Raw genomic sequence first — 16,392 nt, forward strand, 5'->3', positions numbered from 1 at the left:
AGGCACAGGCCTGACTCACCCAGTATAAATAGTCCAGCTTGGCAGCTCCCCTTCACCACCTCCCCTCCTTCTGAGAGTTTATTTTTAGCTGCTGGATGCAATCACCAGCACAGATTAGGGACTGGGCAGGGGTAGCAGGCAGTCTGGAAACACATTACATGCTCCCTTGTTTGCTCTGCAAAGTCTCTGCTCTGCGCTGTGCTCCCACTTGGTCAGAAACAGAGCAAGGTGAGGGCAATCACAGTGTGGGGTAGCTAGGGAAAGGCCTGCAGCAGATGTGATGTCAGAAGTCATAAGGGACTGAGTACGGAGGCTTTCCCCCAGAGGCAATTGCACAGGGACCAAAAAAAACCCTCACAAACCCCCCACACCGCTCTTGGGAACCCAGCATCTCCACAAGGGCAGCAAGCCTGGCTGCCTAGGCACAGCTGAGAAGAATAAGTGAGGGCACGTAGGCAAGCCCTGGGAAACACAGCTTGTATGGGATGAACCAAGTTTCCGGGCAATAAGGAAGACCGTCTCCCATGCAAACCTCAAGAGTTGGCACATGTCTTCAGCCTTCTGGGAGGGGTATGCCCAGTTATGCCATCCACCTCTCCAGTCACAGTGATTCACATTCGGAGGGGTGAAACACATTGAAGCCCCCTGCCCTGCCCCAGTTATCACAGCTCACTTGGCAGGACATAGAGTAGATCCCATTAGTTAGGATATTATGGTAGCTTGATATAGATCTGGGACCTGTTAAACTTTGTTTACGCTCAAATTACTCTCCTGTAACTAACCTGTTAATTGCTGTGTCCCTGCCAACATGAGACCCTTCCAGCTGGGCAGGCTGTGAGTGCCAGCAATGGCAACAGGGACTCATTAGCTGCTGTGGAAATTTCAGCTGGTATTCTCTTCCCAATCCCATAACAGTGTCTGGGGTTGCTCAGGTGACATAGAGACCTGCAAGAGTGCCTGAGGGGTAGCAGGGGTGGCCCTGTACCCAGAACACAAGCCTCTACCTGGAACTGCTACACTGACCTTCTCCTAGACCACAATGTCCCACTGGACAGCAAGGCTTCGTTAGAAGTCATCACACTGGCTCACCTGACTTATGTCCTGGACCACACCATCTATCCTGCAAAACAGGCAAGTCATGTCACTTGTTAATATTAAATATTTATGTGACTAGAAGGTTTACTGGGGTTTGGGTGTTTTTTTAAATGTTGGTTTTAGGGCTTTTGGGGGGGGGTGGGGAGTGTGGGAGGGATGGGGCGTGGAGGGGAGGGAGCAGGGAAGTTTTGTTTGGGTTTTTTAGGGGGGGATCCAAAACTAGTCCTTCACGCACAGTACTATTTGTATACCCTACAACCATCCAGGAAAGGCATCTAGGAGGGACACCTTGAGCGCTCGGCTGAGGCCAGGAACCTAGCCATCATACCCAGAATGCTGGCAGAGGGCAGGCGATGCTTTTGCACTTAGGCAGTTTCACAGACCTTGGGCTGAGTGGGCATTATTTCTGCCTTTGCACCACCTACCCTGGGGATTTATTTTTTTTAACGCATAAATTTATAATAATGGTGAGCATAACAAACATCATTATGTTGTCTCAACAATACAGATTCTCACTGGCTATATCAGCATTTCAGTTAGCTCATACGCTCCCTAACATTAATAAAATTTTCTCTCTGTTAACATAAAATGTCTCTATCCTTGATAGATGTTATTTGCATGGAGGGGAAAGAAAGTGGCACAGAATGAGTTCTTAAAGTTATACAATCAAAATGTATCTGAGACTGAACTGCCACTGAAAAGGGAGATGTCACCTCCCCTCAGCAGTGCATTTCTATCGATTCCCTTAAGACAACAGCACTTCTTTCAGGGATGGTTTCAATCAGATTACTGAGCTCCACAACAGCAAATCTCCATTGCTTGTGTCAAGAGAATGGAGACTGTGGCAGTGCACACCCATAACTGAAACGAAAGTAGCTTTTTCGAGCAGCTTAGCCTTACAACAGCTTACAACAGCAACAGTTTGAAACTGTGGCGAGGAACCTCTTTTATATTCTATCTCCAGGCAGAATAACCTAATTTGGTCTATTTGATTTTTTGTTGTTGTCGTTGTTCTTTCCTGTGACTGAGATCAGGGAACTGATTTGGAACTAAGTTTTGTTAGCTTTCAAATGGATCGGTTCCCTGACTTGTTTGCGTTCAGCCCACAAATACTACTAGTACAGTAGAACTAATACTGGCAAAAGAGAGTAAGCAGGAATGCCTAACAAGGCCCAAGAGTAATGGCAAATCTAACCCATGCAGGGCAATGTTGTTTTCTGCCAGATTAGGGTGCCAATGTAACCAAAATTTAACAAACCAGGAACACTGTGAGGTCTGCTCTGAAAAAAAGGCTGCCACACCTACACCACTAGCTAAGGTACCACTAGTAAAAGCCACTCCTTTGAATTTCTGTACAGGACCACACATGTAACTCATGCACGACTTACCTGACTATTCTCTAAGAAGCCTGAGGTAGAAATGCATATTCTTTCTGCGGATGGGCAATAAAAATACTAACTATCACAGCGCCAAGAACAATATTTTGCTAGACTACAATAGAAACTTACTTGATGTGTCCCCTTTAATTTTAAATAATTGGTCAATTCAGACTATGGACTATGTAACATTCTGAGTCCAAATATATTGTTTTTTGATGTACATGACAATGAATTTGCTCTGTTGCATTATGTCCCAATGATTGTATTTTCCTCACATTCCCATGGCTAACAACAAAAACAACAAAAAAAAAACATCCACCACAAAAAAAAAAAAAAGCAATAAACCAAGCCCCCTAAAAAACAATATTAAAACCAAACAAACAACAAAAAAACCCACAAAACACAACCATCCACATCTCCCCCATCCTCCCAGCAGAGCCTTTCCTTGCTCTGGTATCTGCCCCGGCTCCATAGCAAAAGAGGCCCTTTGCTTGCTCTGCCTGACAGGTCACAGGAGGGAAGTCAGGACCATCTGTCCCCTCAGGACTGTCATCTGGCAAGAGTTGTCCAGCTACTGGCACAAGGCTTTACCTTCCAATCCAGTCTCCTGAGTCCACTCACTGCACACTCCATAGTGGGCTACATAGTCTGGGTGGGAAAAAAGCAGGCTCCTCTTCACCGGTTTTGTATAACACCTTCAGATCAGGGGCACGGGGCCTGTCTGATACACAGATCAGCAGTACCCAATCCTCTGGCCCCAGTGATTTCAGAGCCTTTAGCAAGTCCTTCCTCAGATGCTTTGTATCTGTCTGTGAGGAAGAAGGTCCCCAAGGTCAGACCGAAGGGGATCACATGCAATCCCACGACCCAAGGCTGACCACCGGGAAGAGGATGCGCATCCTTGGAGGAAAAAAAAGTGTTGCATTTTTTTTCACTGATCTGTCTGCTTCTAAACATTGCTGCTGTCATTGCAAGGGATTTGTTTTATTTCTTACTAAGTCATCTATCTGTTTTATGCTCACACTTGCTTTGTGTCAGGGGATCGAGATGAATGGAGTAAAATCAGAAAGGTTATAGCATACTTCTTGTATGATACAAGAGAGCACGAGACACACTGGAATGTCGGAGACTTTAGAGGAGTTCCAGGGATCAAGTCCTGCCTATCGGTTTGCATGGGATCAGAGACAGTCTGGCTTTTGGGAAGGCACTCCCTAGCATGTACACAAGCAGCCACCCCCAACCCATCCACACCCATTAAAAGCAGGGACCCCTCACTGTTGGTACATCTCCAGACATCACACGTTCCCCACAAGAAGCAGCAATTAAGGACAAAGCAAGAACATGGTTGAGTGAATATCTCCATCTATCTCCCCGTGATAGCATGTACCCCACAGCAGCTACCCAAATTGGTATAGAGAGACAAGGTGGAAATCTGTCCATGTCACAGGACAGAGCAGGGGTGTTAGAACTGGAATCTCTAGCCCTTAATGCAAGTATGTCCGTTTACACACATGGTCACATGCATGACAAAGCATGCCTGCCCCCAAAAGACAGATTTAGGGAGAGCACCTTGTTACTGGCAAAGTCATCTATGTAAACTACAAACCTAAAGATGTAGCATATGGCCCTTTCAGGTCAGAGGCTACCCAGGAAACCATTATTTTATGCAGATATTAGCTGGTCATATAAACTAATATGATGCATTAAATGCTGTCACCTTCAACAGGTCCTGATGACATACACTAAGCTACTGGAGCTCATACTGTGCATTTTGTTTTCATGTCTTGAACTATTAGCTCTTCATTTTATACCTTGAGCATTTAAAACAAAACCAGGGTTATTCTGTTAAACCTGCTGGGTATACAGAAGCTGCTACACTGGATTGAAGCCAAAAGCTAAGTACACACCTCTACGATACAGTAGATGAAAGGAAAGAGAGATCCAAAAGAAATTGTACCCTGGCCATAAGAAGGGAGACCAGCAGCTAGATCCTGCTAGACTACAAAAGGTTAATTTAATAACTATGGTAAACAGCTGCTGCTGTTTTGGGAAAGCCTTTACTCCAGCAAGCACAGAGAGTCCCTCCTGTAAGCAGAGGCAGCAGAGAGAGACCTCACAGAGCTTCAGAGCAGGCTCCAAGGCAAGAATAAGTAGAACATGCCAAATCAAACACCATTACTGAGCTGAAGCCCTCATTCACAAGTAGGGCCACAAGATGCGGGGAGCGAGTTGGAGACATTCATGTGGGTAGAGGAGGTTGTCCTTCAAATGTTTCTCAGGACTAACCTTGCACAACAGCACATGGGTTGGAGCAGCAGCCACCCTCAGTAATACTTCTCTGCTGCTCAGGTGCAACTTGCTATTGCAAAAAGTAATTCAGAAAAGGTTTCCAGGCTCACTTCTGGCGTGAGCAAGCCAGCTTCTCATGGAAGAGGCCCTGACAATGATAGGACATGGCAGCAATTGTGAATTGTGTTATTGAAAACTGATGGGTTTCTAACCCAACTGGAAGGGAAGTTTGAATATACAAGCTGACAGCCCACCTATCTCTCTCTCTCTAGGTCTCCTTCTCCCGAGAGGTTTCTTATAAAATTCATTTTCTTCATTCCCAACCCAGATTACTGACAGCTGCAGCAACTTTGCTAGCTGCAGTGTAAGAACTGGCTGACAGAGGCCTTACCCAGAGCTAAGAGTACAGGGGTCTGAGTGGGGAATACCAGCAGAAACGTAGCCCAAACAGCCAATTTCAGGTGAGCCAGCCCCAACCCTACCCACAGCCTTGCTCAATTACTGGTTCACTAGCTACGCACTCCTACCCATGGTGCCTGAAACTCTGGGCTCTTTTCTTGACCTTACTGCTTTCTTTGCCTTGTGTGGCTTCTCATATTCTTGGTCCGCTGCCACATTCAGTGTCTGTGGCTCCTCTCTTAACAGCTGATCATAAACCCGGAAAAAAAAGAAGACTTCAACATAGCACCTGGCAGATTCCTGATTCAACTCTAGCAACCCACTGTTCTTTGGCTCTAACCGGGAGCACTCTCCCTAGAGGCCACAGTACATGCTAACCATTCCCAGCCTAAGTCCCTCCTGCATGGACACAGGTTGCATAGAGCCATGGTAAACTGAGCTTTCTCCAGGAAGAAACAGCCATGAACACCTTCCTAATCCCAAGAGCCCTGCTATCAAACCCTAGGAACCACAAAAGCCTTTCCATTACCCTTCAGCATCCCCAAGCAAAACACCCACAGCTGCCAAGTAGGAAGGTCCAGAGGACACATTCAAGACAATGAGGGTCCACACCCTTCACCTGCAGGCAGATGACTTTCCACCTCTTTTCACTTCTGTGTCTTGATCAGTTTAAGGTCATAGTGCAGGACTCAGTCTGAACAGATGGTGCAGCTGAACTTCTGACTTGCTCTTCCAGCTGCATTTTGCCCTACCTCCCAAGGCACTGGGGCTCTTACCTTAAGCCTCCCTGTCCCCACACCACATCTGTCAGGAGAACATCTCATCCCCTCATTCACACCCTCCCACCTTGTGTTTCAGCCCACTGCTACCATCGGGGAAGAACTGCTGCTTTCCCCATAGCAGAGCCCACCCTGTTCCCTACAGCACCTCTGAGCCTTCCCCCTTGGGAGACCTGCTGCACAGGCAGCTGACAGACGTGCAACACAGCCTGGCTTGGATGAGCTGAACCACAATGCACATGAAAAATAAAGCTCAGCAGACAGGCTTTCCCCACCTCCGACACACTAGACGTGACTCAGGGTCTCATCAAGGAAAGCCAAGCATCTCATGCATGTGCACATCGAAATGCCTGCATTCAGCATTGCCCACCAGCCACACCAGGATGTGTTAATAAACAAGCACCTGGAAACCCAAGATGGGCTCATGCCTCTTGGACCACAGCTGTGGCCACAAGAAGCGGCGAGCAGATACCCAAAGCCCTGTGCACAGAAGATGAAATGCAGTGTCCCGAGGACTAAATCCACCACAGACAGTCCTATTCTTTGAAAACAAAGTTAAGGTTTCAGCTAGAGCCTTACTAGTCACAGGCACATGCAGAAGGAACAATCAGAACAATACACCACCATCTAAAAAAACCTCATGCATATAAACCCTGCAAATTTTCAGCTTCTAGTTTCTTGATCTGTGTTGCATTTACAGCAGCTCCACTCCACTCCCAACCACAGCATGCAGCCCCCTTACTTGGGCAGTACATTGTGAATGCTCCACTGATTGCTGGCACGAACATGGATGAAGGCAGCACATCCAGGCTCAGCACAAAGTACTTCCTTGCCCCAGGTTGTATCAATTAGCACCCCTTCAGCATAAAGCTGTGGGACTCAACCCTTCCATCCTGAGGCCCCACCCAAATGCACCAAAAATTTAGACTCACCAGCCCTGGGGCAGGGTGGGGGAAAATTCTACCTCCTGAGCACGTTTGCTGCCTCAATCACAGATAGGCCCCATGTTTTATACCCTGCCTTTCCTCCTCTGATTTGACCACCTTTACTTCTGTCTTCATATCTGCTCAGTCATCTTTTCTGATAAAAAGATGCTAGAGCCATAAATCTCCTGTCCAGGAAAGCAGCCAGCAAGGTCACTGTGCAAGGGACATAGATGTCCGAACCCAACATGCCTGCCCTTAAGTACACGTGGGTGTTTGATCCTCACCCCACTAATGTTTGGTCACAAGGTGGCACCAAAGAAAACCACAGCTAGGACCCTGGCTAGAAGGGGGTGAACACGATCAGGAGGGATAGGACAAGGGGAGAAGACTGAATACTGTTCATACCACTGATGCCAACAGGACAAGAATAAAGTGGTACCAGGAGCCACATAGGATTTCTATTTTGCACAGGTTGGGAGGACAGTGGAGGGTGCTCATGCAGCAGTCAGAGGGAAGGGAATAGAGAAATAGCAGCAAGGCCACCCTCCCATTCAGCCACTAACCAGCACTCAGGGAACCACAGCTCCTGCTTCCTTCGCTCCCTCAGGCGTAGTCCCTCCAGCTCACACAGCTTCCCATGGACATTCAAAAGCACACGCTGGTACTCAGCTTCAGAGTCAGCCTGGCACAGGTGCTGCAGCTCTTCTCCAGCTGTGCCCAGAGCACAGCAGCTGAAAGCCTTGGGGCTACAGGATCTGGAGCCTGCAATAACAAAAGTGCAAGGGCTTGTCAGAAAGTAAGCACAGTTTTGCAATGAGCATGGAGCATACGTGAAGGACAGGACACACAAGAGACAGCCCCATCACCAAGCATGCCTCACACATCCCCATTCCACAGGCTAGCACCTAAATGCCGTGATCATGCCACTTGCTCCTCTTGTTCTGGATGACACCAGGCCTGTCGTCTTCAATAAATTTCTCCCTAGTGCCAAGCAGAATCAGCCATAGTGGGGAAGAAACATTAGGAGCATCAGAAAGAGGTTGTGCAGGGAGTGAGCAGTGTGCGTGTAAACGAGCCTGTAACGAGTTTGTAATATGCATGTGTGGTGCGGCCTGCGCAGCGTCATCACAATGGCACAGGCACTTTCCCGCCTCATTGCCTCCCAAATGGATTTTAAATATCATTCCGAGGACACAATTATTTAAAACGCTGAACTAAACACTCGCTAATGGGAAAACCGCGTGTGGCCTGCAGCAGCCATTCCTCATGGGGCCACTCTGCCCATGTCATCCTCTTCTCCAGCTCCAAACCCTGCATGGGGCCACATGGAAGCAACATCCTCCTTCCACTTGGAGATCACGCAGGGTACCACTAGGTAACCATCCTGAGCCCATCCCAATGCACGTTTGCTTATATGGGAACACATTTTTAGTCCCCATCCCATTTCTGTCCTCAGGCCCCAGAGAAGAACTCTGCCCTGGCCCAAGCTTCTCAGCACCAGGGGCACTGCAAGCCAGTCACTGGGGCTCTAACAGTCCCTAGCTGCAGCTCCTTGTCTGGAAGCACCTTACCAGACAGTAGGTCTTTCAGTCTCCCCCGGTGTTTGGCAGCAGGTAATACAGGGCTATACAAGGAGAGGACATTAGAACAAGAATGCTTTCTGACCCCCATTGTTATATGGTCCCAGAAATGACAGATAGTGTATAAGACTTACTTTTCCACATAATTAACTTCTGCACACCTCCCCCACCCCTACTGCACAATCCCAAGCAGGAGAGATGAAAGAAGGAGCGTTATTGTTGGCTACATCCAAGACTCCAGAGTGAACAGAATACGAAGAGAGAGAACAAACAAGGAAACGAACTATCTGCAACAATCCTTGCTGGGGAGATCATAGACAGAGACACAGCTCCAAGGATGCCACAGGCCTTCAGCCCCGTTACAGTGCTGGCAGTACCAGGGGTAACAGAGCCTCAGACAACAATGTGTGTGCTCATAGAGGAGTGTCTGTTTGGCCTTTGATCATCACTCATCTCCCATTCTCCAGGCAGGGATTCTGGGCCACCATGAGTTACGGACTTAGAGCTACCATTACTCTCAGACAACAGCCTACCTCAGACCAAACCAGAAAAGGGAAGGGACAGAGACCAGCACCATCCCCACACACCAGCAGCTGAGCACAAAGAAGATGAGTCCCTTGCTGGAACCCTGGCTGCACTTCAGAGATTCATATTTTAACTGCTTTGGCATCACCAGAGCTATCCATCACCAGCTCATTTTCCTTTGAGTGCTGAACTATTCCTGCCTATGCTATTTGGAACAGTGTCTAATGATGCACCAGAGCAGCCACCTGGCAGCACTGCTGCCAAGGGACACAACAACAGGGGAAGAGAAATGAACACAGGTCTGCACACTGGTGCCAGCCTCCACTGCCCCAAAAGTTCCCTCCCCTCAAACCTGCACCACTCATCATAGACCAGGGAGATGCTCTGCCACATGGTCCCCCACACTATGAGAGAAAAGAGCACATACTCTTAAATCACTTTTCTCTTACAAGAAGGAAAACAGAACAGACATTACTGATATTTTTGTGAATACTTTGATTCAATTTGTCATACTGTAGTGTTGTTCTTAAGGGATTTGAAGAGTGGACCAAGGAAAAAAAAAAAAAAAAAAAGAAAAGGATGCTTTTAGCCCATGGGCACATATAACTTGGTAAGAACAAACCAGGGCAACATCGTCATGTTGCACATCCCTGGCCCCATGTCTACGCTGCAGTGTTGCAGCACTAAGAACTTACTTGGAGACTTGCAAGGACACAGGCAGACCTGGAAAAAGACAGACTCACACAGACCAAGGCAGACCCAAGACACTTTGGAAGAATGCCTGCATGGGCTCCAAGTTAAGGTTTGCTTTTTACTGTAACCTGGGTGCTTCTGAGTCATTCTTGCAGTGATCAGTTTCTTGTAAATCCCTGCTGTTTGGCAGAGTCTACCCCCTTCTCCCAAAGCAACTTAATTCAGATCTCACCTGACTCATGAGAACATCATGGCACAAATGGGGCATGAAGCCACAAGTCCACTGTAGAAGAAGCTAAGCTGTGGAGCAGTTCTCACAAAACCTAATCTGTGCTAAGCATGCAGAGTGATCCCTCTGGAAAGGAAGACTGTGTATGACATCCTGTGCGGGTATATCAGGGCAACTTCATGGGGATGTACTGTGGGGAAATGCGCATCATGACCCCTGCACAGTGAAAGATGAACCCACCCCCATACAGGAAATGCAAAACCGACAATCTGGGCAGGTTCAGTGCAGAACTCACCATTCCAAGAGCCATCACCTCCTTCTGCCTCTCAAGCTTGGTGCATCTGCGCTGCAAGCTGCCCTTCCAGATCTGTGAGGAAACTCAGGATGTAGTAAGAGGGATATGAGGCCAGTCACCAACTCCATTCTTCCAGCCTTTAGGGGAGGGGAAAGAAAAAAAGAAAAGGGGGGTAGCAGGGACAGGGGAGACATGAAGCAGAATGCACAGATTGCAGAATTGGAGAATCAAGCGCCTGTACCACCAAAACCTTATTCCTCTTGGGCTCACCCTGTGCTAGATGCTCTACCAGACACTTCCAGCAGACAGCCGCTCATCTCATCCGTACAGACGGCCAGTTTTCTGCTAGGAGAGCCAGGGTACCGCAGAGGGAAGTTTCACGGTCCACAGGCAGCCTGCTTAGAGCTGGGCAGCACCGGGCTCCTGTCTGTGCAGCAGAAATATATTTGGCATCAGGTAGTCAGAGAGAGCCACCTCCAGGGCAGAAGCAGAACGGCAGGTCCAAGCTATTCACGAGCACTCCTCATCTCACAAAAAGCAGGACTGCACATCTTACAGCTACAGAAACGGGAGTGCTGCTGGAAAGGGGGAGTGAACACAGACACTGTGTCCTAGGGAGCAATAGAACAGATTGGGCAAGGAGACGAACTGCTCACCTTCTGAATGCTAACACCAGCCTGCTCACACTCCCACTCTTTGACTGGACTCCCCCAGGCCTGCCTTTGACATGCCACATCCCCTGAGTCTCCCCCATGAGCCTGGCTTGCAGGCAGCCCCGACACAGCCGCCCTGCCACCTGCACAGCCTCTCCCCACAGCACAACTGGATGCAAAGGCTAGAGGAAATAAAAGCAGCACAGCCCTGTTGGGCGAGATGCTGGTCCAACACCTGTGTTCAGGACCAGCTCTGGCTTGCAGGCAGGGCACTACAAGCAAAAGAGCACTCTTCAATGCTGTCCTCCAGCCAAAAGGAAACAAGCACTCAGTATCACTTCTTCCCTCCCACCCAGCCAGCCCTACACCATAGCAGCAGGGCTGGGACTGGAGGAGATACGCTCAGTCCCAGTTTTGCTGCCTCCTGTACTCTCTCTAGGAGCATCACATACATCTTGCCTGGCCCACCCTGCTGAGCCAGACTGACCCTGATCAGATGGGGACAAGCATCTGTCACAGCTCCATAGCTCATGAGACTCGCATTGTGAAGTCCAGGACTGCTCCACACATTGTCACCCGGGGCTGCTTTGCACCAGTCCAGGTTATCTGCATGCTGTTGATCCGTTTGTACCGGTCAGAGACAATGCTAAATCCCTCTGTGTCAGTGGGGTGCAGTTAGAAGAGAGTGGAGGTTTTTTCTTGTTTATAAACCATTTTCAAAGGTGTTTTGGTTCTTCTGGTGAGTTATCGGGGGGTTGTTTAGGTTTTTTTCCTCCTGGTGAAAAATCTCTCCCTTTCAGGTACGGAAGGAAGAAACAATGCAAAAGGAGCTGGACTGACAGGAGAAACAAAGGGTATTTTCTTACTAGGACTTGGGGACATCATCTTTTCTTGTACAGTAAGGAAGCACTTGAAGAACAGCAGGAAACTTAAAGACAACATAAGTTTTTAGCAATAAGGAACCTGAAAACTTAAATAAGGAATTCAGAGAACTGTGGAAGAGCCCACCCTGCTTTCCAGAATGACCTTAGCTTTCCACAAGTATACCCTGTAGTCTCTGCTCATAGTTGTATTTGGTTGTTTTCAAACAGCAGCTGTTCATCCAGTCCTACCAAAAAATCCAGATGGCCACAGTTCAAACTGCCTCACAATTTATGATGCAGATTAAATACATGATCTGTGTTTTTATATACTTATTGGCAGGCAGCCAACAGGAGGTTTTGCTTTTTTAGTTGTGTAAGACTGAATACCAACTTCCTGCAGGACTCCACAAGAAGGAAAGTATCCCTTTACGATTTGTTAACACCTTGCTGAGAACTGGATAGCTCAGAGAAATCAACCTGCTATTGGGTGCTCACTCCATAGTTGACATAGAGCTAATTAAAGCCAAAGTGAATATTTCTAAAAATTATAAATGACAAGTCTGTGACATTATCAATCAAGGCTGTGATTTGGTAAAAGAAGATCTAGTCTTCTTAAATCACTTAGATCACTTATGTTCCAACCTCTTAATTTATTATCAAGCAAGTCTTAGACCAGGCTTCCTTTATTTTGCCTGGAATTAAATCTAGGTTAAGTGACCCACACCTAATAACACAATCCTTCTTTCCCATAGTGAAAGGTTTCCTCCTTGATCCTTTACTTATGATTTCCTGCTACTCCAGTATTAGTATTTTTTAATAACTGCCAGCAGACCAGAGAACTTCAGCCATTTTTTCAAAACCCAGTTAAAAGTTATGGACATACTGACCTTGAAGCAGTTGTCCCATCTTGCTGCTATTTCACAGCTTTTACCTACAAATTAACAAGGAAGTAGGTTGTTTGTTTGTTGTTTTGTTGTCATTGTTTTGTTTGTTTGTTTGTTTTTAATAACTACTTTTCTAATCAAATAGAAGTTTTAGAAACCTATGGTATTTCTGTAGTTACTGCATACTTCGCAATTCCAACTTTTGTTGTTGTTGCCCTTTATATGTAGAATCTTGTATTAATTTCTCTACTACCGACAGATGCTTTTAATCTCCTTTATGCCTACAGTCATCAAGTATTTTCTGCTTACCAACTATGCTACATTTTTGTTACACCACCCTCCAACACCCCAGTTGCAGCTTTCTCTAAACCAGGTTTGATTTTCCATTCAACTTTGAGCTCCCTTTATCAGCAGGTCCCAATTCTATAAACATCTGAAAAGGTTTTAGAAAAAACATTTTATCTTGCCCCCTGCCTTTTTGAAACTAATTTGACATGAAACTTTACTTACAGTTTTCCTCCTTTGAAGCACGACATCATTAACACAAGTTTTCCATCTGCTCATCATGCTTATGACGAGGTCAAGACCTTAATAGCAATGAACTTCAAAGTCCAGTGGCTAGCTCATCTTTATTAACTGTAAAGGGGAAAGACTACAGGTAGCTCATTTGAGCTACAAAAAGCTGTACTGGAAAACTGCGGAATACTTAAGTGCCACGGCAACTTCACCAGTTTGTACCAAGCTTCCAACTGGTACTCCCCCCAGCGAGGCTTCCCTGTGACCTTAAAGAGGAGCACGTGAAAGGGGAGTCAGTCAGTACGATGTTATAAACCAAGACAGATTTGTGCTCGGTCCTCTGGATCGCTAGCTAAAAAACGACCCAACACTCCTTTGGGCAAGCTAGGTGCCAGGCTGAAGGTTCCTGAAGCAGCCAGCAGCGTGCCAAGCGCACGCTGCTTCACCTTTCCGAACACCTGCATCCTCCCTGCTCCGGTTCAGACCAGCAATGTGCAGTCTCCCCTCCCAGGAAACACCCAACCGGTCACTGAAGAATTCGCACACTAAGAGCTCCCATCTCCTCTCGCTCCTTAACGAGGCTGGGCCGCTGGGGACACCTCCCCGAGGAGATCGGTCCTGCCCATCCTTCTCCCTGTGCCCGGGGCCGGGCCCCCCCGTCCGCCGGCAGCCGCGCTGGCTCCGGCAGCGCCCGCCCCGCCCCGCGGCGGGAAAGGGGGGCGGCTGGGGCCGGAGCGAGGGCCCCTCCGCACCCCCCGGCCCGGCTCCGCGGGGACTGACCGACCGCCCACCCCCGCCGCCGCGCAGGGGCGCCCGCTCCCGCGGAGGCCTGGCGCGACGTCGCCGCGGACGCCGAGCGCCCGCTCGCGGCGGGGAAGACGCGTCGTCTCGCCCCGCGTCCAGGGCCGCGGCGCCGGCGGCCGCCCGGGGCCGAGAGGTCTCGGGGCGCCGGTCCGGGCCCCGAGGCAGACCCCGCCGACGGGCCGGCGCCCGGCTGGGAACTGCTCCGCGGCGCCAGCTGGGACGAAGCATCGCCCCGCAGGGCCGGCGGGGCATTCGCGAGCAGGGAGCCCCCCGCCCCGCCAACGGCCCCGGGCCCCGCCAGCGGCCCCGGGCCCCGCCGCGGCCCCGGTGGCTCAGCGCCCAGGCGCCGACCGCGTCCGGGAGACCGCCCAGGGAAACCCGCCCCCCCCCCCCCCCCCCCGCCGGCCGCGGCTCCTCCGCCACCGGGGCCACCGCACCGTCCCCACGGCGACGGCGAACGCCCGCTGCCCGCCCCTCGGCGGCACCACGACAGACGGAGCGCCGTCAATGCGGTGGGATTTTATTGGGGACCGGGCCGGTCACTTGCTGCTGGTGTACTTGGTGACAGCCTTGGTGCCCTCGGAGATGGCGTGCTTGGCCAGCTCGCCAGGCAGCAGGAGCCTCACGGCTGTCTGCACCTCGCGGCTGGTGATGGTGGAGCGGTGGTTGTACTGGGCCAGGCGCGAGGCCTCCGAGGCCAGCCGCTCAAAGATATCATTGACGAAGGAGTTCATGATGCTCATGGCCTTGGAGGAGATGCCGGTGTCCGGGTGCACCTGCCAGATGATAATCAAGCACTGTCTCACACACCCATCACTCTGGGGGGAGCCAGAGCCCCAGCGCACCCAGAAAAATGGGAGCACCCTTCGCACCCCACACAAGGTGCTCTAACACCAAAAGGACCCACAGTTGCCAGCACAAAGGTCTGCAGTTGTGTGCCACTTGCATTAGACTAAATTGATGGCCCCATGCTACTACAGGGGCTTTGGGACTGCACTGGCAGGAGTCTCTGCACAGTCCCCTATGGAAAACGAGCCTGTAAGGGGTGGAAATGCCCACATGCTTGAAGTCCTGCCTACAGGCTCATGCAGATGACAAGCCTAAACAACTCATGGCCCCCTCTCAAAATTCTCATCTCAACAGAAATTAACAGAAATATTTCAATACTTACCTCAGAGGGCCAACAGCAGCTTTTCTTGCCCTCGACTTCAACACAATTATTCCTTTAGACCAAGCCCTGCACTAGATCTGATTCTTTGTAGGAAACCCTTTCTGATCTAGATCCAATTCTTAACTCCTACCCCAAGAATCCCCTCACACACAAACTTTTGAGACCCATCTGGGCTCTCCTGAGCCCACTCATTCTTTTTTCCATCTCACCAATAAACAGGTTTGCCTTCCTTTATAAGGTCAACACGCAGTAGGCAGAGGTAACTTTACGTACGAAGCAGTTTATAGCAGAAAAAGAAACGCTTACTCACCTGCTTCAGTACTTTGTAGATATAGACTGAATAGGTTTCCTTTCTCTTTGGTTTCTTCTTAGACATCCTATCCCCAGAAGTGGGAACATAACCACGCTTCTTCCCAGCTTCTACACTCATCTCAAGCACCCACAGAACAAGCTCCAACAGAGCAACCATGAGATGCCATGGACCTGGTTATATAGCAAAGGCAGCAGTACCTCACCTGCCTCAGGTGCAGCCCACAAGGAGCAGGAAAAATACACATCTGTGACTGATGATTCCACTTTGCACTAAATGAAGGACAGCTGGCCTGAGAGGAGCTTGGAGTAACTGAGTCAATTAAACTTTCAGACCTGAGAAAAACTTTGAGGGTAACATGGGCAAAGAGGTGGGCAAGAGCTGTAGAGTTTCATTCACATAGGGCAGAAGTGCTAGAGAAGAGCTATTCCCAGATCCATCCAGGGTTTTGGTGAAAGGAGGGTTCCTGCTTTGGTGGAAGGGTGTTGGAGTACTTGAGGTATTGCTTCCAGAATCAAATGGGTAGAACACTTCTGTGCTATGGAACAGATAATGCAGTCAGTGGAGACTCAGTAACTGGAGGGAACATTGGTCTAGTGTTTGAATCTGTTCTGGGTTGAGTGAGTGGTGGAGTTTTTTGGTGGCAGGGGAGGGGGCTATCGGGGCGGCCCCCTGTGAGAAGCTTCTCGAAGCTCCCCCAGCTCCACGTCAGCTCCACTTCTGTTTGGGAAATTGAGCCAATCGGCTGCGCCTCTGCAATAACGTATTTAAGAAGGGACGTGGTGACGGGCAGTGGGACTGGTGAGGAGGAGTTGCTGCAGCTGCGTGAACACCAAGGTCAGTGGGGGAACGGAGGAAGAAAGGAGGAGGGAGGTGTGCCGGAGCAGAGACCCCCCCTGTATCCTGTGGGGAGACGGCAGGGTGGCCCCCCCCTGCCACCCATGTTGATCTACGGTGAAGCAGACATTGATTTGTGGCCTATTGCTCCTGCTTGGAATAATC

The 16,392-nt window shown here is 49.4% G+C and overlaps 1 protein-coding gene across 1 annotated transcript; it reads right to left on the minus strand.

Annotated features, from left to right (window-relative positions):
• Positions 1–14,448: 14,448 nt before the first annotated feature.
• LOC116963494 (late histone H2B.L4) lies at positions 14,449–15,566 on the minus strand. Its single transcript, XM_033000363.2, has 2 exons — positions 15,391–15,566; positions 14,449–14,685 (listed from the first exon to the last, which is right to left on the minus strand). The coding sequence occupies exons 1-2, from the start codon at positions 15,547–15,549 to the stop codon at positions 14,449–14,451; spliced, it is 396 nt and encodes a 131-aa protein (XP_032856254.2). The 5' UTR covers positions 15,550–15,566.
• Positions 15,567–16,392: the final 826 nt, after the last annotated feature.

Source organism: Tyto alba, unplaced genomic scaffold (genome assembly GCF_018691265.1).
Source record: "Tyto alba isolate M040663 unplaced genomic scaffold, T.alba_DEE_v4.0 Super-Scaffold_38, whole genome shotgun sequence".
Classification (NCBI taxonomy): Eukaryota; Metazoa; Chordata; class Aves; order Strigiformes; family Tytonidae; genus Tyto; species Tyto alba.